This window comes from Artemia franciscana, unplaced genomic scaffold (genome assembly GCF_032884065.1).
Source record: "Artemia franciscana unplaced genomic scaffold, ASM3288406v1 PGA_scaffold_1179, whole genome shotgun sequence".
In the NCBI taxonomy this organism is placed as follows: Eukaryota; Metazoa; Arthropoda; class Branchiopoda; order Anostraca; family Artemiidae; genus Artemia; species Artemia franciscana.
The window spans coordinates 1591434-1618231 of record NW_027062617.1 but is presented as its reverse complement, the minus strand read 5'-3'; the positions used below and the strand labels follow the sequence as shown (position 1 = coordinate 1618231).

Genomic DNA, 26798 nt, shown 5'->3' with positions numbered 1-26798 from the left:
ATAAATTATTACGCATATGAGGGGCTCACCTCCTCCTAATACCTCAATCTTTATGCTAAAGTATTTTTAGTGATTTCAACTATTTATTCTACGGCCTTTGTGATTCAGGGGTCATTCTTAATGAATTGGGAGAAATTTTAATCTTTAGTGTAAAGAGCGAGGTACTGACGAGGGGGTGAACCCCTCATATATGTAATTAAAACATGAGATTTCAAAAGTTCGTTACGTAAGCTAATTTATAAGTTAAGTTTATCTTTTACTAATAAAAACATTCGTAAAAAATTAAAAGTTCTAGCTGCCTTTTTAAGTAACTAAAAAATCGCAGTGCAACTAGGCTTCCTCCACCGTTCCTTTTTTTCTCAAAGTCATTCTAAAGCCACTTAGCCAAAAAAAAAAACTTCCAAATTTCGTGTTAATTATTCCTCTGCGGAGAGCCAAAATCAAAACATGCATTGATTCAAAAACGTTCAGAAATTAAATAAAAGAAACAAGTGTTTTTAGCTGAAAGTAAGAAGTGATATTAAAACTTAAAACGAACAGAATTTACTTCGTATATGAAAGGGGCTGCTTCCTCATCAACGCTCCGCTCTTTACCCTTAAGTTTTTCACTGTTTTAAAAAGCAGAGTTGAGAGATAGAGTCAATCTTTAGTTTTAGAAAGAGTCAAACGTAAAGTGCGGGGCGTTGATGAGGAAGCAGCCCCTTTCATATACGAAGTAATTTTGTTCGTTTTAAGTTTTAATGTCGCTACTTACTTTCAGCTAAATACACTTGTTTTTTTTATTTAATTTTGCAGAAAGCCGCTGTTGCACACTAAAACAAGAGGAGCTGCTTGAGAGGTTCAAGCAGCTGCCACGTCTTCAAATATGCATTAATCTATCTGCTTGTTCTAGTTTCAATTTTTTATTTTTTGTATGTTTTTTGAATGGGCTCTTTTTTACACATATGAATTTCAGTTGTCATTATAGGCCAGATAAATACAATAAACCAAAAGTTCCTGGTAATGAACTGCAAGTAAGGATCGACCTGGCTCAATAATAACCAAAATTTTAAAACCAGAGTTTTGATATCAATAGATATGTCAAAAGAATTGAATTTTTATGCTTATTTCAAGTATGTTCGTTTCATAAAGTTTATTCTTACCTATCAAAGGTTACGAGCCTGAAAAAAATTGCCTGATTTTCGAAAAAGAGAGAAAGACCTCTAAAAGTCATAGAATCTTAATGAGAATACACCATCAAATTCAGCGTATTGGAGAGCCCTACTGTAGAGGTTTCAACTTCGTATCTGGAAAGTGTAGAATTTTGTATTTTTGAAGTAAGACCGCCGGAAATGTGTTCATTTGTTTGTTTTTTTGTGTTTTTTTTTCCAGGGGGATTGTATCAACCCAGAGGTCCTAGAATATCGTGAGAGGTCTCATTCAAACGGAAATTAAAAGTTCTAGTGCTCTTTTTAAGTGGTCGGAAAATTGGAGGGTGCTCTAGTGCTCTTGTACGTCCCTATTTTTTCTAAAAATGGCCCGATCAAAATTTAAGATAGTCATTTTGTTCAGCATAGTTGAAAGGTCAAATAACTATGTTTTTGGATATATCACGACCCCCCCCAGAAAGTAGGGAAAGGTCTTAAAGTTACAAAATTTGCCCATTTTTTACGTATAGTATTTTTTGTTGAGAAAATTGCATACATTTTCCAGGGGGGGGAGAATTTTCTGCTGGTGTAATTTTCAACGGGGATAATATTCCATGGAGAGGGAATTTCCCAGGGGGAATTTTATAGAGAAATTAGGAGAAATTTTACACTAGGAGAATCTGCCAGAATTATTGTATGAAATTCTTCTCATGTTTTGCTACCCTCATTGCTGACTCAATTTTACGCGTGGACATGTTAAGGGTGATTGCCTGGGGTAAATTTTTACCAGGATTGAAATGTCTAGAGAATAAGTCCGTGGGGAGGACGGATTTATCCGTGGAGGTGTTTCTAGATTTCCTGGCATTACTTAAAAAACCATCAGAAACTAAATAAAAAACTAGTGTTTTCAACTGAAAGTAGGGAGCATTATTAAAACTGAAAACAGACAGAAATTATAATGCACATAAGGGTTGCTTCTCCTCAACACCACGGTCTTTACGCTAAAGTTTGAATTCTGTCCCAATTCTTTAAGAACGACTCACGAAACACTGTTCGTTTAATTAGAAAAGAAGCTTTTTTAAAGTACTAAAAAAATTTAGCGTAAAGTGCAAGGTTTTAAAGAGGAGCGACCTCCCTCATAAACGTAATAATTTCTGTTCGTTTTCAGTTTTAATGTTGCCCCTTACTCCCAGCTGAAAAAACTTGTTTTTTTTTTTTTTTGTTTACTCAAAGTGCTAAAATAACAAAGTGCTACTATATCGTTGAGATTTACATTCAAGGGCACCAATTCAGAGGGATGTAGAGGTTTTCAAAAATCGATTCTGAAACATATATTCTTTTTATTCTCATTAGAAAAATCAAAGAAAACTAAAATTGCCCCCCCCCCTTAATTGTGGAATTTTTTTGTAAATTCAGTTAAAAAAAAACTAAGAAAAAAGTTCACAATATCTCTCCCTCTCCCTACATAATAATAAGATTGACGCTTCTTTTCAAAGCTTCCGGATCTTAGCAACATTAGATTAACTTGCTCGTTTTTGTTTCTGAATTTAGCCTATTACCACACTTCCGTTTAGCACATAAAAATGAAAATGACTTTCCACAAAAAAATTGGATTAGTCATGTGGGAAATGACAGCTACGCATATTAAGGAGAATGTAAAAATCAAAAATAACTTCCCAAAAGCTAGAAATTATTTCCAAAATAATTAAGTGAATATATGCACGCACGCATGATTTTTTTGGGGAGAAGGGACTATTTTAGAAATTTCAAAAAGGAGGCAACTTACTTAGAAATCATGCGGAATTATAACAAAAACAAGAAATTTTCGAGGTTCCGGTTGAACTGGTTCAAAGGCCCTTACTTAAATAGACGCATTAATAAAAAATACAAATGCCAGATTAGGTTTAAAGAGTCCCTACTTAGGTTACAATCATCGATCAATGCGACATAGTGGCTCTATATAATCTTAACGGTCATATTTCTTCTACAAGTTTCTAGAAATATCTAAGAATTTATTGAAAGTATTAAACTAAATAGTGATGAAGGTCTCCAAAAGGAAGTACCATAAAATTCTGGGAACTAGTTTGAAACATTTAAAACAATCACTTATATCATTCACAAATACATACTACTAGACTTTACCTCTCTCTCATACCTAATTTGCATATATAATTATGTTTACTTATGCCCAAATTATGTTTACTCAATGAATTTCAATAGTGCAGCTTTTTTCTTATTATTAATGTATTAAACAAAAAAAAACAAGTTTTTTTAAAATGAAAGTAAGGAGCGACATTAAAACTTAAAACGAACAAAAATTACTCTGTATATGAAAGGGGCTTTTCCTCCTCAACGCCCCACTCTTTACGCTAAAGTTTGACTCTTTCTCTTAACTCTACATTTTCAAACAGTAAAAAACTTTAGCGTAAAGAGCGGGGCGTTGAGGAGGAAAATCCCTTTTCATATACATAGTAATTTGTTCGTTTTAAGTTTTAATGTCGCTCCTTACTTTCATTTCAAAAAACTTGTTTTTTTTTGTTTAATATCTGGACGTTTTTTAATTAATGCATTTTTTTTATCTTGGCTCTCCACGCATAAATAATTAAAACGAAATTTGCATATTAATTTTTTTTGGGCTAAATGGCTTTTTCATAGTTTTAATCGGAAGATTTTGAAAAAAAAGGAGCGAGAGAGGAGGCCTAGTTGCCCTCCAATTTTTTCATTACTTAAAAAGGCAACTATAACATTTAATTTTTTACGAACGTTTTCAAAAGTATGAAATTTACGTAACTTATGAATTAACTTAAGTAGCGAACTTCTATATTCGTATGTTTTTATTGCGTATATGAGGGGGATCACCCCTCGTCGATACCTCGCTCTTTAAACTAAAGCTGAATTTTGTCCCAATTCCTTAAGAATGACCCCTGAATCACAAAGGCCGTAGAATAAAAAGTTGAAATTACTAAAAATACTTTAGCGTAAAGAGCGAGGTATAACGAGAACGTAAACCCCTCATATGCGTAATAATTTCTGTTCGTTTTAAGTTTTAATGCTGCTCCTCAGTTTCAGTAGAAAAAACTTTTCATATTTATTTTTTCATTGTTTTTTTTAAATAATGCTAGAAAATCCTGCGCCCCCTCCCTTGAAAGTCTCTTCCCCAATAAACGTTCCTCCGTTGAAAGATCCTCCCACGTACCCCCCCCCCCCTTCAACTCTCCCCCCAAACCAAAAAAAACCTGAAAACGTCTGTACACTTCCCTGTAACCATTACTATATGTAAACACAGGTCAAAGTTTGTAACTTTCAGCCCCTCCCACGGAGATTGCGGTGGAGTAAGTCGTCCCCAAAGACATAGTTATTAGGTTATTTGACTATGGTGAATAAAATAGCTATCTCAGAATTTTGATCCGGTGACTTTGGGGAAAAATGAGCGTGGGAGGGGGCCTAGGTGCCCTCCAATTTTCTTGGTCACTTAAAAAGGGCACTAGAACTTTTAATTCCCGTTAGAATGAGCCCTTTTGCGACATTCTAGGACCACTGAGTCGATACGATCACCCCTGGGGAAGAAAAACAAAAAAACAAATAAACACGCATTCGTGATTTGTCTTCTGGCAAAAATTTCTAAATTCCACATTTTTGTAGATAGGGGCTTAAAACCTCTACAGTGAGGGTCTCAGATACGCTGAATCTGATGGTGTGATTTTCGTTAAGATCCTATTACTTTTAGGTGGTATTTCCCCCTATTTTCTAAAATGAGGCAAATCTTCTCAGGCTCGTAACTTTTGACGGGTGAGGCTAATCTTGATGAAACTTATATATTTAAAATCAGCATTAAAATGCGATTCTTTTGATATAACTATTGGCATAAAAATTCCATTTTTTATAGTTTTGGTTACTATTTAGCCGGGTTGCTCCTTACTACAGTTCGTTACCACGAACTGTTTGATTACTTCGTATATGAAAGGGGCTGCTTCCTCATCAACGCCCCGATCTTTATGCTAAGGTTTGACTCTTTCTCTCAATTCTTCTTTTTAAAACAGTAAAAATCTTTAGCGTAAAGAGCGGGGTGTTGATGAGGAAGCAGCCCCTTTCATATACGAAGTAATTTCTGTTCGTTTTAAGTTTTAATGTCGCTCCTTACTTTCGGTTAAAAAAATTTGTTTTTTTTTATTTAATTTCTGAACGTTTTTGAATCAATGCATGTTTTGATTTTGGCTTCCGCAGAAGAATAATTAAAACGAAATTTGCATATTTTTTTTTGGCTAAATGGCTTTCTCATAATTTTGATCGAATGATTTTGAGAAAAAAAGAACGGGGGAGGAAGCCAAGTTGTCCTCCGATTTTCGGTTAATTAAAAAGGTAACTAGAACTTTTAATTTTTTATGAATCTTTTTATTAGTAAAAGATTTACGTAACTTGTAAAGTAGCTTACGTAAAGAACTTTTGTATTCTCATGTTTTCATTACATATATAAAGGGGTTCGCCCCCTCGTCAGTACCTCGCTCTTTACACTAAAGCTTAAATTTTGTCCCAATTCATTAAGAATTACCCCTGAATCACAAAAGCCGTAGAATGAATAGTTGAAATTACTAAAAATACTTTAGCATAAAGAGCGAGGTATCAGGAGGAGGTGAGTTCTTCATATGGGTAATAATATCTGTTTGTTTTAAGTTTTAATGCTGCTCCTTACTTCCAACTGAAAAAAACTTTTCTCGATGAAAATTTCCAAAGCATATCCCCCTCTTCTCAACCCCCTCCCCCAGCCAAAAAAATCCTCGTGAAAACGCCTGAACACTTCCCAATAACCATTACTATATGTAAGCACTGGTCAAAGTTTGTAACTTGTTGCCCCTTCCACGGGGACTGTGGGGGAGTAAGTCGTCCCCAAAGACATAGTTATAAGGTTTTTCGACTACGCTGAATAAAATGGCTATCTCATAATTTTGAACCGTTGACTTTTGGAAAATAATTAGCGTGGGAGGGGCCTAGGTGCCCTCCAATTTTTTTGGTCACTTAAAAAGGGCACTGGAACTTTTCATTTTCGTTAGAATGAGCCCTCTTGCAACATTCTAGGACAACTGGGTCGATACGATCACCCCTGGAAAAAAAAACAAAAAAACAATAAACACGCAACGGTGATCGGCCTTCTGGCAAAAAATACAAAATTCCACATTTTTATAGATAGGAGCTTGAAACTTCTACAGTAGGGTTCTCTCATACGCTGAATCTGATGGTGTGATTTTCGTAAAGATTGTATAATTTTTAGGGGGTGTTTCCCCCTTTTATCTAAAAAACGCAAATTTTCTCAGGCCCGTAACTTTTGATGGTTACGACTAAACTTGATGAAACTTATATATTTAAAATCAGCATTAAAATGCAATTCTTTTGATGCAGCTATTGGTATCAAAATTCCATTTTTTAGAGTTTTGGTCACTATTGAGCCGGGTCGCTCCTTACTACAGTTCGTTACCACGTACTGTTTGAACGGCAAAACGATAAAAAACGGCGGGAAGTAAAGAGTAGCACTATATATATATATATATATATATATATATATATATATATATATATATATATATATATATATATAATATATATATATATATATATTTATATATATATATATATATATATATATATTTATATATATATATATATATATATATATATATATATATATATATATATATATATATATATATATATATATATATATATATATATATATATATATATATCAAGGGGGATATTGTGGTTAGAGTTTAATGGTCCGCATTTACTAATTTTAAAACTATGTGTTCTACTATGTTTTGAAGTTATTTCCAGAATTTCATAGTTTCCTTCTAGAGAGTTGTAATGCAAAACTGATACTATCAGTTATATCTTATTGTTTTGGACGTGGACTAAACCCATTTATTCTGTACAGTTTGTCAGACAATTTGAGATTAATGGTCTTAAAAACTAACGGAAACCTTGATATGGTTTATAGTGATTTAGCTTAATAATTGAAGGTTCTTCTTTTAACCCACTTGTGTAATTCCATCCCAGTTAAAGTAAACAACAAACGTAACTAGACATCTTTGTAACACAACAGGCCTAGTTATGTTTCTTCATAGTTTTATAAATCACTTTGTATCCTTAGGTGTTATTAGTTTGAGCTACAAACTTCCGTCATTACCGAAAGAGGGAACATGGACGATCCGAGTTCAAGCTGGAATGCAAGTTCATAATTCTACCTTTATTGTCGAACAATATTTTATTCCACAATTTGAGGTAAATATAACTACCCTTAGTTTTGAAAACTCTGTTGTGACTCAACATAGCTGAATTTCGTTTAGAGCATAGGTGCCCCTGAAGGGACAAACCATGCATTTGGACCCCCCTTTTTTGGTTTTAGAATATGAATACTATTGAAATATAATAAGATTTGATAGTTTAAAAATTCCTCATTCACGGTTATTTTCTTCTTAATGTTTGCCTCCATCCTCTGGGAAAATATTGAAAACTAGCAGGACCCTCGGGGAGTCATTTAGTCAGGTAGGTTCTTGACTAGCGATCTGAGACATCGATAAAATTATACTTAAGGATTTAAAGCTCTAGGTGGTGACTTAGCAAGAGGGGGCAAGGATATATAAGGACCTGAACTGCCCATCCCAACAACATGGAAGGACCATTCAAACTCTGTCTCAGTCGACATGGGAAAACTAGCCAAACAAAAAGAAGTTTTAAACAGGCTATCACCGTATAAAATGCTGTCTTGATAGTTGTCCTGTCCCCAATGATTTGTACAGCTTGTGAATTTGGATCCTTAGTTGTGGTTTTGATTGCTCTTAGGAAAATGTTTCCGAATCCTTTTATCTCCTGTCAGTGATTGATACGTTAGAATTACTTCGAGTGTTTCCTTAGAAAACCAATTGGGTGGGCAAAGAGACTTAACAAAAACATCCTTAGGATAATCTAGACTAGAGTAAAGAGTTAGATGGTCTATCTTAATGTGAAAGCCACATAAAACATAAAGTCTAACCTGTCCAGGTGTTAGAAAGTTAGTGTCCAACAGGGATAATTGTCCAACAAGAACGATTTTCCACAAGCCCCATTATAGAGATTAGAGAGCTTCGTTTGACTTGTAAAACACAAATTGGCTACCCCCTGGTTGATGTATACATAGGAATTTATTTCGGGATAGGAGCATGTCTGTAAAATATCACGAACAGAAAAATTACAGGAAACTACGAGAAAAAATAATTGTTATAATTTGGGAAGGCCTGTGCCTGGAGGTCTCTGCTTGCCAAACTGTTCTTTGACATAAGCCGTAATTACATTTTTTTCAAAAGAATGAAAATACAGGATTGGATGAAATTGTAGGCTTATAATATAGTTCAGGGCAGAGGGGATGTGTGCCCACCCACTTTCAAAAATAAAAGACAACTGCAATTTTTCGATACTTCTTTAATTTTATATACAAAATAATCTATTTTATTTCCCTTTTTGGAAGTTATGCCAACCTCTCAATAATTTATATTCATTACTAATCAATAAATTCAGCTTCTCAATAATTTCAATAATTTCCGACGAACTTATATGTTTCTTAGGTAAATTATCATCAACCAAAAAAAAATTACACATTGCAAGTATCACTAACAAATTATTAGATTAAGTGAAAGGGGAAAATAAAAGCGTTAAAATATGTTATGTTAATAAACATAAATTCCTTAAACATAAGAGGTTATCAGGGAGGGAGAGCAAGGGTCGTTCCTGGACCCCTCCCCTGCATTCCTCTCTGAAAATCTATCACTAAATAATGCAGCTTTGTCAAGTTTCTCGTTTCAATTCGATGTGAACATCAGCAACTGTTAGGAGTAGACTAGGACAGAAGATATGGAAATAATCAAGCTTCTTTTTCAACGAAACAAAATGCAAAAAGAAATTATTAGAACTTGAATTATCTAGCTCTTATATTTCCTAAGTAATAGATTAATAGATCCATTTTGTAATGTTAACTGAATTAACCGGGTATCGTCAAAAGTTAGACGCAACTTATATGGCATCTAGAAAAACTTTCTATATTCATACGTTCTTTAAAACAAGTTTATATCAGCAGCTTCATAAATATTCATAAGAGAATGTAGTGGACTTCTCACACGTGGATTACAGCAAAATTGTTGGCATTTGTAACAGTTAAAAAAAAGGTAAAAAAGGAAGGTCTATTTACAAACAAGAACACGCGATTCAGACTCTAAATTATACTCTACTGACAGGATACGCTGACAAAATATAAATAGGGTAAAACATGATGAATAGAAACGTTTTGACATTGTGGTTGGCAGTTCTAATCCATAATAAAGCCATGCGATACGGACTATTTATTGCTGGTGAATAAGTACCAGGTTTTCACATTTTCTAGGGGACTCGGCTTCATGATTTTGTATTTTGTAAAATCTAATATCCCAATCGAAAGTGCCACACATTCAACCAAACTTCACCTTAATGAATAACGCTATAAATAAAGTCGACAACCTTCGTCTCATTGGAATGCCCTTTTCCAAGAGTATCTCTTAGAAAACCCTCCTTCACTGGGTGAGAAACTGGGTAAGAAAGATAGGGTTCACTCTTGGCTCCAATTACCTTCTACTGTTCAGCTCCATCACCCTGCTTTACGAGTCTTGCATCAGACACATCGTCAAGTGTGGGTGTCCGCTGTATGCTGGAGCTCGGGAAATGTTGTTGGCACTGCTTCAAGAAATCCAGAATAGGGTGGCTTCATTCGTCCCCCATAACTCCCTGTGGACGAAGACCACACTGCCTTTCCATCACAAACACCAAAAACAAGAAGAACAATAGGGAATTTCTCAAGACAGTGGGAAACAAATTAGAATGAATATTTCGGCCTATATCCAAGGGCCGTCCTCAGCAAAACAATAAGAAAAAACAACTTCCAAGAGGATAAAATCAATAAAACTGAAATGAACAGTTTTTCAAAACAGTACCAGCATCCTTACCTTTGCGAAGTTCAACCAGGGCTGATGAATAAATTGTTATGAAACGAGGCAATTCATTGAAATGAAAGAAAATGATTTAAAAACACGTTTTTAATGCCAGCCTGGCTTTTTTCAATGCTGATCTTATAAGTCTATTTGTGACAGGTTCTGTGTTAATATCTATTGGTTTTTTGTAAAATTTCGTTAGGTCATTTTTAATTAAATTTGTGTATAGAGCCTTCAGTGAATTTTCTTCTAAATCCCTATTTAAGGAAATATTATTATTAATCTTAAGTCTAATTTCAATTGCTTCTCGAACTACTTGCTTTATGCCTAGATCATTGCTAATAATGGCGGATTCTTCAAAAAGTATTTTGTGGCTAGGATTTTCGAAAGCACAGCTGCTTAAAGCAGAATCAAAAGAAACAGAAGTAATCAAACAGTTCGTGGTAACAAACTGTAGTAAGGAGCGACCCGGCTCAATAGAAACCAAAACTCTAAAAAATGGAATTTTGATATCAATAGCTACATCAAAAGAATCGCATTTTAATGCTGATTTTAAATATATAAGTTTCATCAAGTTTAATCTTACGCATCAAAAGTTACGAGCCTGAGAAAATTTGCGTTATTTTAGAAAATAGGGGGAAACAACCCCTAAAAGTCATAGAATCTTAACTAAAATTACACAATCAAATTCAGCGTATCAGAGAACCCTACTGTAGAAGTTTCAAGCTCCTATCTACAAAAATGTGGAATTTTGTATTTTTTGCCAGAAGGCAGATCACGGATGCGTGTTTATTTGTTTGTTTGTTTTTTTGTTTTGTTTTTTTTCCAGGGGTGATTATATCGACCCAGTTGTCCTAGAACGTTGCAACAGGGCTCATTCTAACGGAAATGAAAAGTTGTAGTGCCCTTTTTAAGTGACAAAAAAAATTGGAGGGCACCTAGGCCTCCTCCCACGCTAATTATTTTCCCAAAGTCAACGGATCAAAATTCTGAGATAGCCATTTTATTCAGCGTAGTCGAAAAACCTTATAACTATGTCTTTAGAGACGACTTACTCCTCTACAGTCCCCGTGGGAGGGGCTACAAGTTACAAACTTTGACCAGTGCTTACATATAGTAATGGTTATTGGGAAGTGTACAGGCGTTTTCAGGAGGATTTTTTGGTTGGGGGAGGGGTTGAGAAGAGGGGGATATACTGGGGGAACTTTCCATCGAGGAATTTTTCATGGGGGAAGAAAATTTTCATGAAGGGAGCGCAGAATTTACTAGCATTATTTAAAAAAAAAAAAACAATGAAAAAATAAATATGAAAAAGTTTTTTTTTTCGGCTGGAAGTAAGGAGCAGCATTAAAACTAAAAACGAACAGAAATTATTACCCATATGAGGGGCTCACCTCCTCCTAATACCTCGCTCTTTACGCTAAAGTATTTTTAGTAATGTCAACTATTTATTCTACGGCTTTTGTGATTTAGGGGTCATTCTTAATGAATTGGGACAAAATTTAAGATTTGGTGTAAAGAGAGAGGTACTGACGAGGGGGCGAACCCTCTCATATGTGTAATAAAAACATGAGAATAAAAAATTCTTTACGTAAGCTAATTTATAAGTTACGTATATCTTTTACTAATAAAAAGATTCGTAAAAAATTAAAAGTTCTAGTTGCCTTTTTAATTAACCAAAAAATTGGAGGGCAACCAGGCTTCCTCCCCGCTCTTTTTTTCTCAAAATCATTCGATCAAAATTATAAGAAAACCATTTGGCCAAAACAAAAAAATATGCAAATTCCTCTGCGGAGAGCCAAAATCAAAACATGTATTGATTCAAAAACGTTCCGAAATTGAATAAAAAAAAATAAGTTTTTTTCAACTGAAAGTAAGGAGCGACATTAAAACTTAAAACGAACAGAAATTACTTCGTATATGAAAGGGGCTGCTTCCTCTTCAACGCCCCGCTCTTTACGCTAAAGTTTTTTAATGTTTTAAAAAGAAGATCTGAGAGAAAGAGTCAAACTTTAGCGTAAAGAGTGGGGCGTTGATGAGGAAGCAGTCCCTCTCATATACGAAATAATTTCTGTTCATTTTAAGTTTTAACGTCGCTCCTTACTTTCAGTTGAAAAAACTTGTTTTTTTTTATTTAATATTATTAGAATTCAGAGCTTTGGTGATATCATCTTTAGGTTGTTGTAGGCGTTTCTCGAAATTCTGTTGGGTTCTCCCTACATAGAGTTTGCCACAGTCGCATGGTATTTGATAGACACCTCTTTGGCGAGTAACTGGAGTCTTATCTTTACCAGAATTTAGGAGTTTTATGATTTTCAAATTATTGGTAAATACAACATACAGATTATTTTGTGTACATAATTTATTAAGATTTCTAGTGAAATTTAATTAAATACACAAATTGAATTAAAAATGACTTTACGAAATATTATAAGAAACCAATAGATATTAACACAGAACCTGTCACGAATAGACCTATAAGATCAGCAGCGAAAAAAGCCAGGCTGGCATTAAAAACGTGTTTTTAAATCATTCTTTTTCATTTCAATGAATTGCCTCGTTTCATAACAATTTATTCATCAGTCCTGGTTGAACTTACCTAAGGTAAGGATACTGGGACTGTTTTGAAAACTGTTCATTTTAGTTTTATTGATTTTATCCTCTTGTAAGTTGTTTTTTCTTATTTGTATTGCTGAGGACGGCCCTTGGATATAGGGCCGAAATGTTCATTCTAATTTGTTTCCCACTGTCTTGAGAAATTCCCTATTTCTTCTTCTTGTTTTTGGTGTTTGTGAAGCAAAAAATTTGATGCAGTTTCGATGGCTGTTTTCTACACGAACATAAATTCAACTTATTCTATAAAGCTGTCTCATATTGTGCCCTTCCCCCGTTGTCCAACCGAAAAGACATACACGAAGGCACATATCTCGGTCCGATCTTCTCAAGGCTGATACGTGGAGAACAGAACAGAGTATCAAACAGTTCGTGGTATCGAACTGTAGTAAGGAGCGACCCGGCTTAATAGTAACCGAAACTCTAAAAAATGGAATTTTAATACCAATAGTTACATCAAAAGAATCGCATTTTAATACTTATTTTAAATATATACGTTTTAAAAGATCAGTTATACCTATCAAAAGTTACGAGCCTGAGAAAATTTGCCCCATTTTAGAAAATAGGGGTAAACACCCCCTAAAAGTCATGCAATCTTAACAAAAATCACACCATCAGATTCAGCGTATCAGAAAACCTTAATGTAGAAGTTTCAAGCTCTTATCTACAAAAATGTGGAATTTCGCATTTTTTTGCCAGAAGACAGATCACAGATGCGTGTTTATTTGTTTGTTTTTTTGTTTTTTCCCAGGGGTGACCGTATCGACTGAGTAGTCCTAGAATGTCGCGAGAGGGCTCATTCTAACGGACATTAAAAGTTCTAGTGCCCTTTTAAAGTGACCAAAAAATTGGAGGGCACCTAAACCCCCTCCCACGCTCATATTTTCCCAAAAGTCAGCGGATCAAAATTCTGAGATAGCCATTCTATTCACCATAGTCGAAAAACTTAATAATTATGTCTTTGGGGACGACTTCCTCTCTCGCAGTCCCCGTGGGAGGGGCTGCAAGTTGCAAACTTTGACCTGTGTTTACATATAGTAGGAAGTGTACAGACGTTTTCAGGGGGATTTTTTGATTTAGGGGGGAGAGTTGAGGGGGGGTTACGTGGGAGGATATTTCCATGGAGAAACTTCTCATGGGGGGAGAGAATTTCAATGAAGGGGCGCAAGATTTTCCTGCATTGTTTGAAAGAACAGTGAAAAAACAAATATGAAAAGTTTTTTGTACTAAAAGTAAGGAGCAGCATTAAAACTTAAAACGAACAAAAAATATTACACATATGAGGGGTTTACCTCCTCGTTATACCTCACTCTTTACGCTAAAGTATTTTTAGTAATTTCAACTATTTATTCTACGGCCTTTGTGATTCAAAGGTCATTCTTAAGGAATTGGGACAAAATTTAAGCTTTAGTGTAAAGAGTGACGAAGGTTGAACCCCCTCATATACGCAATAAAAACATACGATTATAGAAGTACGTTACGTAAGTTAATTCGTAAGTTACGTATATATTTTGCCAATGAAAACGTTTGTAACTAAATTAAAAATTCTAGTTACTTTTTTTAGTAATCAAAAACTTGGAAGGCAACTGGGCTTCCTCCCTCGCTCCTTTTTTCTCAAAATCTTTCGATTAATTGCAATTAATTAATATGCAAATTTCGTTTTAATTATTTATGTGCGGAGAGCCAAACATGCACCAAAACATGCATTAGTTCAAAAAAGTCCAGAAATTAAATAAAAAAAACATGTTTTTTAAATGAAAGTAAGGAGCAACATTAAAACTTAAACAGAAATTACTCTGTATATGAAAGGTGCTTTTCCTCCTCAACGCCCTGCTCTTTACGCTAAAGCTTCTTACTGTTTTGAAAATAGATTGAAGAGAAAGAGTCAAACTCATATACAGAGTAATTACTGTTCGTTTAAGTTTTAATGTTGCTCCTTACTTTCATTAAAAAAACTTGTTTTTTTTTATTTAATTTGAAGAACAGCTTCATTTGACGACAAAAGTTTCCCTTCAACTTTTTCAAAAGAAGGTTCAACAGTCGTCTAAAGCCTCGTGATGGAGTGATGTGAAAGACTAGTGGCAAATCAAATGCTTAGAGGTATTTGGCCCCACGAATTCTATCAAATAAAAAAGCACAAATATTCAGTCATATATATATATATATATATATATATATATATATATATATATATATATATATATATATATATATATATATATATATATATATATATATATATTATACATAATTGAAAAATAATTATTACAAAATAATAAGGCTCCTGGTGCTGATAGTTTGGTAAATGAGTTTCTTAAATATGGTAGCTCTGAGGTTAGAAATAAGCTACTGAAGATTACAAATATGGTTTTTGAAAAAGGGGAAGGACCTAACAATTTTACGAAAACCTTAATTAAACCACTGTATAAGAAAAGTGATAAGAGTGAGTGTCACAATTATCGAGGCATTAGTCTTGTCTCTGTAGCAAATTACTTAGTAATATGATACTTTTTAGACTGAGTGATGCTGTAGACAAAGTTTTAAGAGAAGAACGGTGCGGTTTTAGAAAAGGTAGAGGATGTGTCAACCAAATTTTCACTCTAGTGAAAATTAAAGTGAAGACTAAGTCGCTAAGGCTAGGAACAAGTGAAGATGAAAAGGTGATGTTGGGTAACGAAAAGATTGATCAGGTGGGCAGCTTCACGTATCTTGATAGTATTATTAGTAAAGACGGTGGGAGCAGTGAAGACGTTAAAGGTAGAATAGCCACGGCTCAGGGTCTTTTTTCACAGTTAAAAAAAAGTTTGGAAGAATAGGAAGATAAGTCTAAAAGCCAAGATTAGAATATTGGTAGGTACAGTGATGACAGTGGTCAAATATGGCTCTGAAGCATGGGCGTTCCGAAAAGCCGATGAAGTTATATTAGATGTTTTCCTAAGAAATTGCCTAAGGATTGTCCTGGGTACCCGGCTGACTGACCGTATTTCAAACAGTAGGCTGTATGAAAAGTGTTATTCAATCCTGCTTTCTTGGGCTATAACGAAAGAAAGCCAGAGATGGCTAGAGTACTCTCTGCGGATGAAGGATGACAGATTGCCGAAGATTTTCTTTTCCGGCCAACCGTCTAGGGCTAAACCGTCTAGAGAGCAGGTCGTCCTCGTCTGGGATGGTAGGATGTCATAGACAAAGATTTAAAGGAAATGGGAACTTCCTGAGAGGGTGTAAAGAAGAAGGCTTTGAATAGACGGGGATGGAGGTGGAGCGTGCGTAGCTGTGTTGGCTACAGGCGGCTTGGTGCTATAGTGAGTTGTTAGTTGTATATATATATATATATATATATATATATATATATATATATATATATATATATATATATATATATATATATATATATATATATATATATATATATATATATATATATATATATATATATATATATATATATATATATATATATATATATATATATATATATATGTATATATATATATATATATATATATATATATATATATATATATATATATATATATATATATATATATATATATATATATATATATATATATATATATATATATATATATATAGACACGAATAAGAGATTTGCCATTGACTTGAATTGAAGCGAACTTTGCTTTGCATTAAAACAGCCTTCTATTTTCTTCTGTTTTGTTCGCAATAATCGAAAATAATTAAAAAACTTTCTATGATATAAGATCGGTACCCATAAATTGGTTCTTTTCCAAAAATGTGCGAATGAAAAAAGGTTTAAAGTGGTGTTTTAAAGCTGTGCAACTGCTGAGAAAATAATAAATCAAACTGTTGCTTAAAGAGCAGATTGCTGAGGCGGCCTTAGTCCTCTTTATACGCAGGATCATCTCAGTTCAGTATCAGTTTTAATACTGCTGAAATTGATTTTGGCTAATCTTCTTTCATTTGAAGAAAAAAATATCTTACATTACTGGTGGTTCCAATGTATTAGATTTGCGTACATTTTAATACCGTATTTCATGTTGTTCCTTGAGTGAGTGGGGCTGCTATCCCGCTTCAACCCAGACCTTGTTTATGGAAAAGCTTAACGTTGTGTAGCAACGCTTCGAAAATGAAATATGTCGCAATGTAAAACAGGATTGGGCTAAATATAAAAGGGCATTGGTGCCTACTTTTATTACGATAGGTTATCTCTCTTAAGCATTTTTTTTTGTTAAGAACTGCCACTTCTACAACAAGGGGGTGCTTTAATTCTCTTTAGGTTACAGTTATACTGCTTGTTTATCCCAAGTAAACTTGATCCATAGCTACTGTTAATCAGCCTGGTAATATATCTAAGAAATAGGCTCGAGTAGAAACGCTCTGTGATAAATATGTACGTTATGAATGGTAGAGGAGCTAGATTCACATTGTCTGATAGACTCCACCCTACCATTGGTGAATCCAGGAAGCAGGAAGACCCTGGGCCCCCAAGATTTTTTCTGGTGCCCTTATTCTCTATTTTTTATATTTTCACTCAATTTGGTCAATTATTGCAACTTTTTTCGCACTTGGCCCCTCCAAAATTTTACTATAAATCCACCCCTGCATCCTATTAGGCACGATACCAATTCTAAACCGTAGCCTACCACCGTAGCCAGAAGAGTCTCAAATTCTTTAATGTTTTGGTCTATAGTAAAGCTGGAAAAATTACGGAAAAACAACAAAAACCGTTAAAATAAAACTATATAATAGATATAAAACTTAAATGAAATAAAACGTGGAAATTAAAGAAAACGCGATCAAGATAATAATGAACAAAATTAATATAATTAAAAATAACGAAGTCCGTTTTGGGAATAACAAACTTCAATTAAATGCCGTAAAATCCTTTATTTTAAACAATGAAACAACATAATTAATAATACAAACAAGAAGCAGAGCTTGTCGATGAGTTTGAAATAACTTAGTTAATTTAACTTTTAAAAAAGTAAAGAAAGAGAGATAGTTCCTTTCTGCAGTTAAGACATGAAACCAAATCACAAAAAACATAATGCGAAACCGAGTCGTTAGGCGAATTTTTTTGAAGAATGTATTCCGTACAAGTTTGTTATGTTTTAAATAATTTTGTAGTATGGCTTTAGAGTTTATCCGCTACAAGCTCTATTTGAAAGAGCTGTTTCAAACTAATGTTGTCTAAATAAATTTGTTATGTTGAACAAAGCCCGATACTTTCTTTCCCCTCTGGAAATAGTTTTTAGCAAGGACAAGGGAGATATTTTCTGAGTATTACTACTTTTTGCCCTTATGAAGGAGAACAAACACCCTGTTCCAGGGTGGCTGGGTATATTTCAAATTCAATCCATCAATAGTTTTGAAGCGCTTGACAAATTATGGCAAATTTGAATGAATAAACCCAATTAACCGAATCCTTGTCATTTTTTAACCAGAACAATTACATTTATAACTTCATTTTTAATTTCACAATCCTTGTCTGTAATAACCACATTTTATTTAGGCGGGTCAACATTCAACAATACATCATTCCAAATAGTTTTAATTACTACTTTGAAAGTGCAGACGTTGCGTAACCTGTTTCTATTTTAATTATTTAACACCGCTCAGCCTTAAACTTTGGCTTTTCCATATACCCAAACATGTTTTAGTAGCTAACATTTTTATCGCAGCACGATTGGGAGCAAAGCCAAATAGTTTAATTATAGTTTAGGTACATATTTGGCAGCTGAAAAGTAAGCAATCTGTGCTCCGGTTACTTCTTCAGTGGGTTATTTTATATGATTTCAATACTTTGAGGTTCCAATATATCGAAGCTCCTTACCTGAAAAAGTTACGACACTTGTCAGTTCAACAGAACATCCTCAAGAAGTGACGTTAGGGTAATCCTAATGAAATATACCAGAACATGACGATAATATATTACTTTAGAAACAAAATTATGGAAACTATGATAAAGAGTTATGGAAAGCAAGCCGCACAGATGACATTATATTAAATACTTAACCTAATCTAACCGATTCTAACTTAACCTAACCCCTAGCCACCTCTAGATATGAAATTTTTAACTAAAACATACCAACATCGTAGTTTTCTCATTCACAATAAGTAAATCATATCCAATTCAAACCGGGTTTGGATGTTTGGAAGATGAACAGAAAGGCTGTTCAACCAATATTAGTAACAGGCCAAAACCTCAACTTATCTTTGAGAAATATTTAGGCTGATTTACTTGATACGACAAAACTGAAAGATGAGATGGAAATCCTATTCAAAAACGTTGCAATAAATATCCCGAAGTTTTGCGGTTTTGCTTTACACCCAAGCAGCACTTCAGCCATTTGTGGATTAAAAAGCCAAAACTATCACTGATTCGCGTTCTTTAATGATTTTTACGTCATACCTGTGCTACAGATGTAAAAAGTTAACTATCAAGAGCTGAAGGAACTATATACCTTTTACGTTGCTAAGATCATACTTCTCTGATGTTAAATTATTCAGCGAAGGTTTTTAGTTTTTTTCTTAATCAAAGTATTATGATTTTAGAGCCCATTGATTTTCGTGTACGACATGGCCGTAATACGATATTGAACTGAGAACTTTGATAATACTGTCATTGAGGTCCTTAGACTACTGATAAGAACAGGATGAGTAAAAAACAATTTTCATGGCTTTTTGTGTTTTTTTTTTTTTTTTTTTTTTTCCTAGCACCCCAACTTCAGCTTAATCCTAAAAGTGGTAAGGGTCTAACCTCTGTGGTTTTTACGGAAAGTGTGGTGGATCTTAGGCCGGATTGATGAATATGACTTTGCATTTTGGAAAGCTTCATGGAACTCTTGCCTGGGGCCAAAAATCTATTGTTTCTATCCATTTCTTTTCGTGATTAAATAAAAAAACAAGTTTTTTGGAATGAAAGTAAGGAGCGACATTAAAACTTAAAACGAACAGAAATTACTCCTTATATGAAAGGGGTTTTTCCTCCTCGACACCCCGCTCTTTACGCTAAAGTTTTTTATTGTTTTAAAAAGTAGAGTTGCGAGAAAGAATCAAACTTCATGAGATATATCAGTTTGGAATTTTAAAGGGTTGACAACTTCAGTAGTAAGGTACACACTGAAACCAAAAATAGGCCAATATAGAAATGGTATCAGATGCACCTCTTAAACTTTAAAAGTTCTTTCGTGGCTAAAGAAATTAGAGCTTATCCTTTACTCCTTTCAAAGTGATGATGTTAGAAACTTGGCCTACGGCAAAAAAGTCAACTTTTGAACTAAGAGAGATAGACTTTTTTTCGATGGCATTCGATAGCTCTTGATAAGCTGATCAAAGTCTATGTTATCTATTTTTTGGTAGAAAACTCTTCATGAGATAAACCAGTTGGAGAGTTTGATGGGGCTGACAACTTCAGTAGTAAGGTACACACAGAAACCAAAATAGGCCGATACCAATTGTGAGACATATAGGGGAGTTTTAAGAAACAGTCGGCTGTTAGCTCATAATCATCTTTTGCAATGAGGGGTTCACAACTTTTGCTAGTTAGTGTACCTATTATTTGTTTCCAATATATTTGATGGTAAGACCAATTTGGTTCCAGTGGTAAGACCTTTAGGGGACTTGTAAGTAATAATCGGCTGTTAGGCTGCAATCATCTTCAGCGATGAGGGGGTTTCAACTTTTTTTTAGTTGCAATGTGGGGCTTGCAACTTTTGCGAGTTGGTGTACCTAGTATTTATTTTAAGATCCTTACAGATTAACAACTTCCGCGTTTAATCGAAACGAGGAAACAAAACCTAAGTGTTGCTCTCGCAACACTTTACTTGACTAAGCCGAAAAAAGGTTGCCGCAACACCTCACGTTGCCCATGCAGCGTAGATTCTCTGATCATCTGATCATTCACCGTGAGTTTTTAGTTGATTTTTTTTTTTTGCTTAATGGAAGTCCTATGGCCTTAGAACCAATCGCTTTCCGTGTAAGAAATTGCCATAAACCAATATGGAACAGAAAACTTCGATGATATTATCATCGATGTCCTTAGACCGTGCAGAATGAGTAAAAAAACAAGTTTCATGTCTTTTTATCGTTTTTCAGATATTGCTGCTCCATGCTTTCATCTTTCAAATTAAAAAGAAACAACCATTATGTGGATCTAGAAAAGAAATATTTCATTGTATTTATTTGCTCCAGTATGTTCAAACTTCTTTAATTAGCTCTGAAATTCTAAAATCTTTAAATTTTACAGAAAATGTCCCAATGCGCATTCTATCAGTTCATTAGTCTTCAGCTGTTGTTCTTTCCCGTTAATTTTTTTTATCGATTTACATGAAGAATAACCTAGCCTACATTAATAACCTAGCCTACGATATCTTTTATAGCCTCCCAAAAAAATGACTACCGATTTGTCAACTGCCTATTATTAACATTTATTCATCAACGTTTTAATCTGGTTCTAGTTTCAAACTTTAATAAATGCATGTTGTTTTGGAGCCATTAGGATAGCAAGTGCTAAGCAACCAGGGGAAAACAAGCGGAGGCATTTGAACTGTCTTAATACCTTGTAATAAAATCATGGTGAGGCAATGGGGATATTTACACAAAAAGCTAGCTCACGGCAAAAAACAAAAATCATGTTAACCAAGTTCAGTGTATTTTTCATTAGTTGATAAATCTCTCCGAAAGGATTTTTATTTGAAGTAGGGACAATTTTAACTCCACTACATTAGTAGATTCAAACTATTTGTAGTTTCAGCCTGTGTAGATGCTGTGCAGTTGTAAGTCGTAGCACACCAATATATTGATTTTGGTTTGCTTTCACACTTTTTGCCTTCAAAAAAAAGCTTCATGGACAAATTGCATAGCACAATGGACCAAATTCTACAGATTTACTGTTAAAATCAAACAAACTCCATAAGTATACATTCTATGTCCATTTTTTTCTGCGTCAATCGGCTACTGATTATAACGTAAATTGTTAAAGTTTGTTCCAGTTTTAGTTCATGGTCAGATACCAAAAGAGCCTACATCAATGCTCAGATTGATGAAATCTCCATAAGCCGTCAAATAAATCTAGGTAGGGATGGGGGAGGTGATAGGATATCAATCTATAGTCTCTCCTCGTTTAAGCTAAGCCTAAACAAGGTTGCTGCAAGATGTTACCGCCCTTCTTACTGCAGAAAAATGATCTGACATTTATTTTAAAGCTTAATCAGAGCCATTCCTAGGGTTGTTGGTACCCGGGGAAAAATTCCCGACTGAAATATAAGCAAAAATTTCGAATGTGTAAGCCACGGCCTTCGGTGGTAGCTTTTCCTGCCCCCTCCCCACTTTTGAACGGCTTTATGTTTTGTCAAAGTAAGCGAACTTGCTTCTTATTTTAAAAAATTATATGCAATGATGTATAAGCGTGCCAGCTCCTGTGAAGGCGGGGCGGTGGGTCATCTTGTAGGTATGGGAAGTAGATGCATCAAGCAGTGCATTTTAATGCCCAAATATCCTAACCGGGATCTTTTAGCATTCAGATAATTGGAAATTTCTTCGAGGGAGGGGGAATTGGTAAATCTTACCAGGAGCTTTACTTTTAGCAATTTTAAATAGTAATACTTCTTCTTTTCTATTTATAGACAATGTTTTAATTTACTTAAGCATCAAAACTCTGTTGTAGAGGTCGCAGTGGCTTCAATATGTGACGTAACATCTTTGAAAGAAGACCAGTCTTAGTCGGTAAAAAACAAAAAATAAAATAAATTTAAGAGCAATATTCAAGTGGGAAACACGTCAAGCACACCCTGAAAACAGGGTGAGAAATACGCAATAATACATAACAAAGGATAATGCTGCAATGCCCGTAGCATGGGGCAAGTGACCGATCGGGAGTTATCAGGACCTCTTAATATGACCTACCAAATTGCTGATTGGGGGAAGACGATGTATAGCTTGAAGCTCAGTCTATTAATAATTCGGTTTGAACATTCGGGAAAAAGTGACTCACACTTTTTCAGTCGAAACACTGGATTTAAGTCGAAACTAAATGCAGTTAAAGTAAATGCAGTAAGAATAGTCGGTCATGTAGTCCTGAAAAGCTTATGAAAATGAATAGGGATACGTATCGGATAAATAGTAGGATTTCCTACAGCTTTCGACATATTTAATATTAGTTTAAAATTTATTAACGTTATTCTTTGATTTTTTTTTATTTTTTATTTGTATGTTTTTTTGTTTTTTTTTACTGAATGAAACGCCATATAAAATTCCTCAGAGGGTGCCTTCTCTCTATTTATTTTTTCGTTCTACTGCCTGACAACATAATTGTTGATCATAGGGTATTCAAGGCCCATTCCTACTGACTCTACTGACTTACTCTAAGCTCTAGTTTGTTCCCAAATCTGGAATTGACCAACTTTAGTATTCGTTTGAATATTGGAACCAACCAATATTTTGTGAATGGGCCTTTTGTTTTCCCTTCAATTGAGGGGAACTTACCTTCCTGTTAGTATGAACAAATGCCAAAAACATATGATCTTCATCAAAATACAGTTAAATATTAGGACAATGATCATTAAGACAACAGACTGTTTTTACAGTTCACGATAGAAAGTCCACCATACATTTTTGCTTCAGATGAATCATTGAGTGGCACCATAACGTCCCAGTTTCACCCAGCCAAGATCAAGTTTGGAGATATTACTGTACGATGTCTGGCCAAAAGAACCAGTGACATTGCTTTCAAAGAATTCTACAATAAAACAGAGCGCTGGGTGAGTGAATACTTTTTAATAACAGGACTTGCGGCGCTTTAAAATGCTTACTCTTATTGAGCTTTCAGTGCGACCATTGAATCATGTGTTTATTTGGTTTTAGGTAAACTGATTAATTTCAAGTTAATTTCAAGAAGTCACATTTCTCAATAGTTTTGAGGGTGATTATTACCTATAAATGCGGTATGTTTATTATATCAGTAAACTAATTAAACTTCAAGAACCAGTTGGGTACATAGGCGTGGTGTTCGATGAACCGTTAACAGTTAACAGTCATTTTGAATCAGTGTCCAGAACCTTGTCTTGGAATCCAGTTCAATTGCTTAAGTTAAGAAAAGAATCCTTATTTTAACGCTCTGTTTTCCTTATTTTGTTTTTTATCCATCCTTCTTTTGTTCCGTCTAGCTGTAAAGATTGTAATATTTCTGCTGCGTTTACAAATCTACCAAAGCTATCCAAAATACTACAATTCAATCATTATCTTGTAGGTTAGCTAGAGACTCAGAAAGAAAATCTATGAAAAATTCAAATCTTTACTGGTATCTGGCTTTCAAAATTTTTGTATTTCAACATGCATATTTAAATATTATAGATATTGCCTTATTGTTTCTCGGGTGCTTTACCCTGGCAGGTCCAATGCCTACATGCTTGATACCTACCCAAAGAATATTATTCACGTTCCTTGGGCCGTTATAACCAGATAAAAATAACATTTAGTTATGGGGAAATTAAACCTTGGATTGTTTAAGATGGTTGATTTCCCTTTACCAAATTTAACCTTTTGTCATAAAAATTTTTTGGGTTTTTATTATGCACTGTTTGCCTGTGTAATGTTTTTTTTACGCTACACCGTAGAGCCTTTCACACTAACATAACTTAAGAATTTACATTAAGATATATAGTCTTGCAGTCCATATTTTGTCCGTAACAAGAGCAGTGCCAAGTAGACTCAAGCTCTACCTAAAATCTAAGGCTGCAGGAGTTTATGTTGTGGTATGGAAAAGTCAACATACAGTAACTGTGTTTTTGGATAATGTATGCACAGCAACATAGTTTTTGGATGAGTAATTAACGCATTTTAAAAACAGATTAATAATTTTTTTCCTAGAAGACCTTTCATCACATCACGCTCGATCAGAGCTTGAATCTCTATTCCACAATTTTTATTTTGATTCGTTTGCTTCAGATGGTTTGGATGACTTTAGACGTTGCTAATGATGATTTTGTAAGTTTTTGAGATAAATTTGAATTAAAGGACTTGCTTAAATTCAGAAGGTTATGTTAACGTGACGTTCCTTAACTGCTTAGTATAAAAAATTATGTATGTTATGTGAAAGCCACTTTACTCCTGGAGTGTATAGACTATAAGTTTCTAGGATCTGCTATTTCTAGAATCACAAATTCAAGTTTTCAATACCGCTAAAACAAGTTCCGATTAGCCCTGGAGGAAGCACGTTGGGGACAATTTTAAGGATCGAAGCAACTGTGTACAATGGCTACTTAGGAGAAGCGAGGACTTCTTTTGCCGAGACCAAAATTGTAGACCCTGCAGTCCGCATTACCTTCTTAGGACCTAGAAATCCTTTCTTCAAACCAGGAAGTCGATTTTCAGGCTATGTAAGTATTTTCATATATTTCGTCAAACCAAGTCAAGTCCCTTGCAAATAGAAAAAAGAAAAAAAGAAACAAGTGAGAAATTGGAGCTTGAAGCTTCTGATTAGACTAAAACTTTACAAAGATTCCTGTGTTTTGAGCAAAGATAAATACACCAATAGATATCTATTATTTCGCAGACGCCATCGGCTCATACAGCATATTTGGCATGCCTATTTCACAGCTTGCTTTTGTTTGTCCTTTTGCTTGCTCTTAACGTTAAATTTTGGCTTTTGGCCCTATTGTTTTATTTACCGTTAAAATGCAAGGGCCGTTGATTCAAAATAAAAAATATATTTAAGGCACTATAAAACATTGGGTTAAAAAAGGAGGCATTAAGGAAGAGGCAATCCACCTCACATGCGGAGCAATTTCTGTTGTTTTTCAGAATTAGTTTCGATCTTTAAGTTCACTTATAATTTTTTTTATTTAATTTTACCACAAATACGGCATTAGTAAGCATCAAAAACAAACTCAATGACATTGTACTTTAGATCCTCCTGGGCCCCCAGAGGTGCTCAGGGCATCCTAGAAGAGTTGCCAGTCATCTATCATCGCTGCGGCTGCCCAGGCATCTTCTCAATCAGGGTAGATTGAAGCATTGAGATTTGTGAGGTCAGTCAGGTTGCTGCGAAGTGCGGTGTTTTTGGGGAGTCCTCTCCTTCTAGTAGCACCTGGCTGCCCCCTGAAGGACGACCTTTGATAGTCAAGTTTCGGGTATATAGATCGCACGACCAAGGCATCTCTACTTCCTATATTTGATCACTTGGATTATCAGTGGCTGAGACGTCATCTGTCGTATAGTAGTGTTTGTTACTTTTTGGGGCTTGTGCATATTTTGGATGTGCCTGAAATATATGTTTTCGAACGGGAGGAGTTTCCTTTCAAGTTGTTAATCTAGGGGCCAAGTTTCAGAACCAAATCAAAGCTTTGAGAGGACGTTGCTGTTAGACTGTCTCAGTCTAAGTCAGAGAGAGTAACTCTGGCTGCGCCAATTTTGAGGCAGTTTCTTGAAGAATACTTTAGCCTCGCCGATTCTTAGCCTGAAATTTCTTTGACACAATCTTGGATTGTGGATGGTACTTCTTAAGTTCTTTAATTCCACGACTTGCTCTATTGTTTGATTTTGGCATCGTAGATCGAGTTTAATCCATTGTTTGCCATAATTTTTTCACTGCTGGTATTTATCTTGATACCAAAAGGTTCAACAATGTCTCTGACTTGCTTAATGTATTGCTGGAGTTTTTGTTTACAGGACTCTAGGAGACTGATACCGTCAGCAAAATCGACATCTCCAAGTCTTTTGTTATCCAACTGGATTCCGTGTCTGTCGCAGGTCCGGAGAATATAATAGGAGATAAATAGCAGTAGTGATAGCACACGAACTCGCTTCACCCTGTCATGATACAAAAGTAACGGGTGCTCTTGTCGCTTGCCTTCATGCAACATTCTTTGTTTTTGTAGAAGGCTTGAGTGATTCGGATGAGCACATCAGGAATAACGAAGTATAGAAGAACTTTCCAAAGCGTTTGACGATATACCGAGTCGAAAGCTTTCTCGAAGTTTATAGAGACCAAGTACAGCTTATTGCACCATTCATTTGCTTCTTCTTAAAGCATTTTAAGAGTAAATACAAGATTGGCAGAAGACTGGTTTGGCCGGAATCTAAGCTGATCCTC

General features: G+C 34.7%; 1 protein-coding gene across 1 annotated transcript in view; it reads left to right on the top strand.

Annotated features, from left to right (window-relative positions):
* The window catches only part of LOC136041198 (thioester-containing protein 1 allele S1-like), a 169761-nt gene that overhangs the window by 50214 nt on the left and 92749 nt on the right, over nt 1-26798 (top strand). The window contains exons 6-8 of the mRNA XM_065725770.1: nt 7270-7400; nt 23293-23466; nt 24859-25083. Of these exons, the coding sequence (XP_065581842.1) occupies nt 7270-7400; nt 23293-23466; nt 24859-25083 (530 nt within the window). The remainder of the gene's footprint in view (nt 1-7269; nt 7401-23292; nt 23467-24858; nt 25084-26798) is intronic.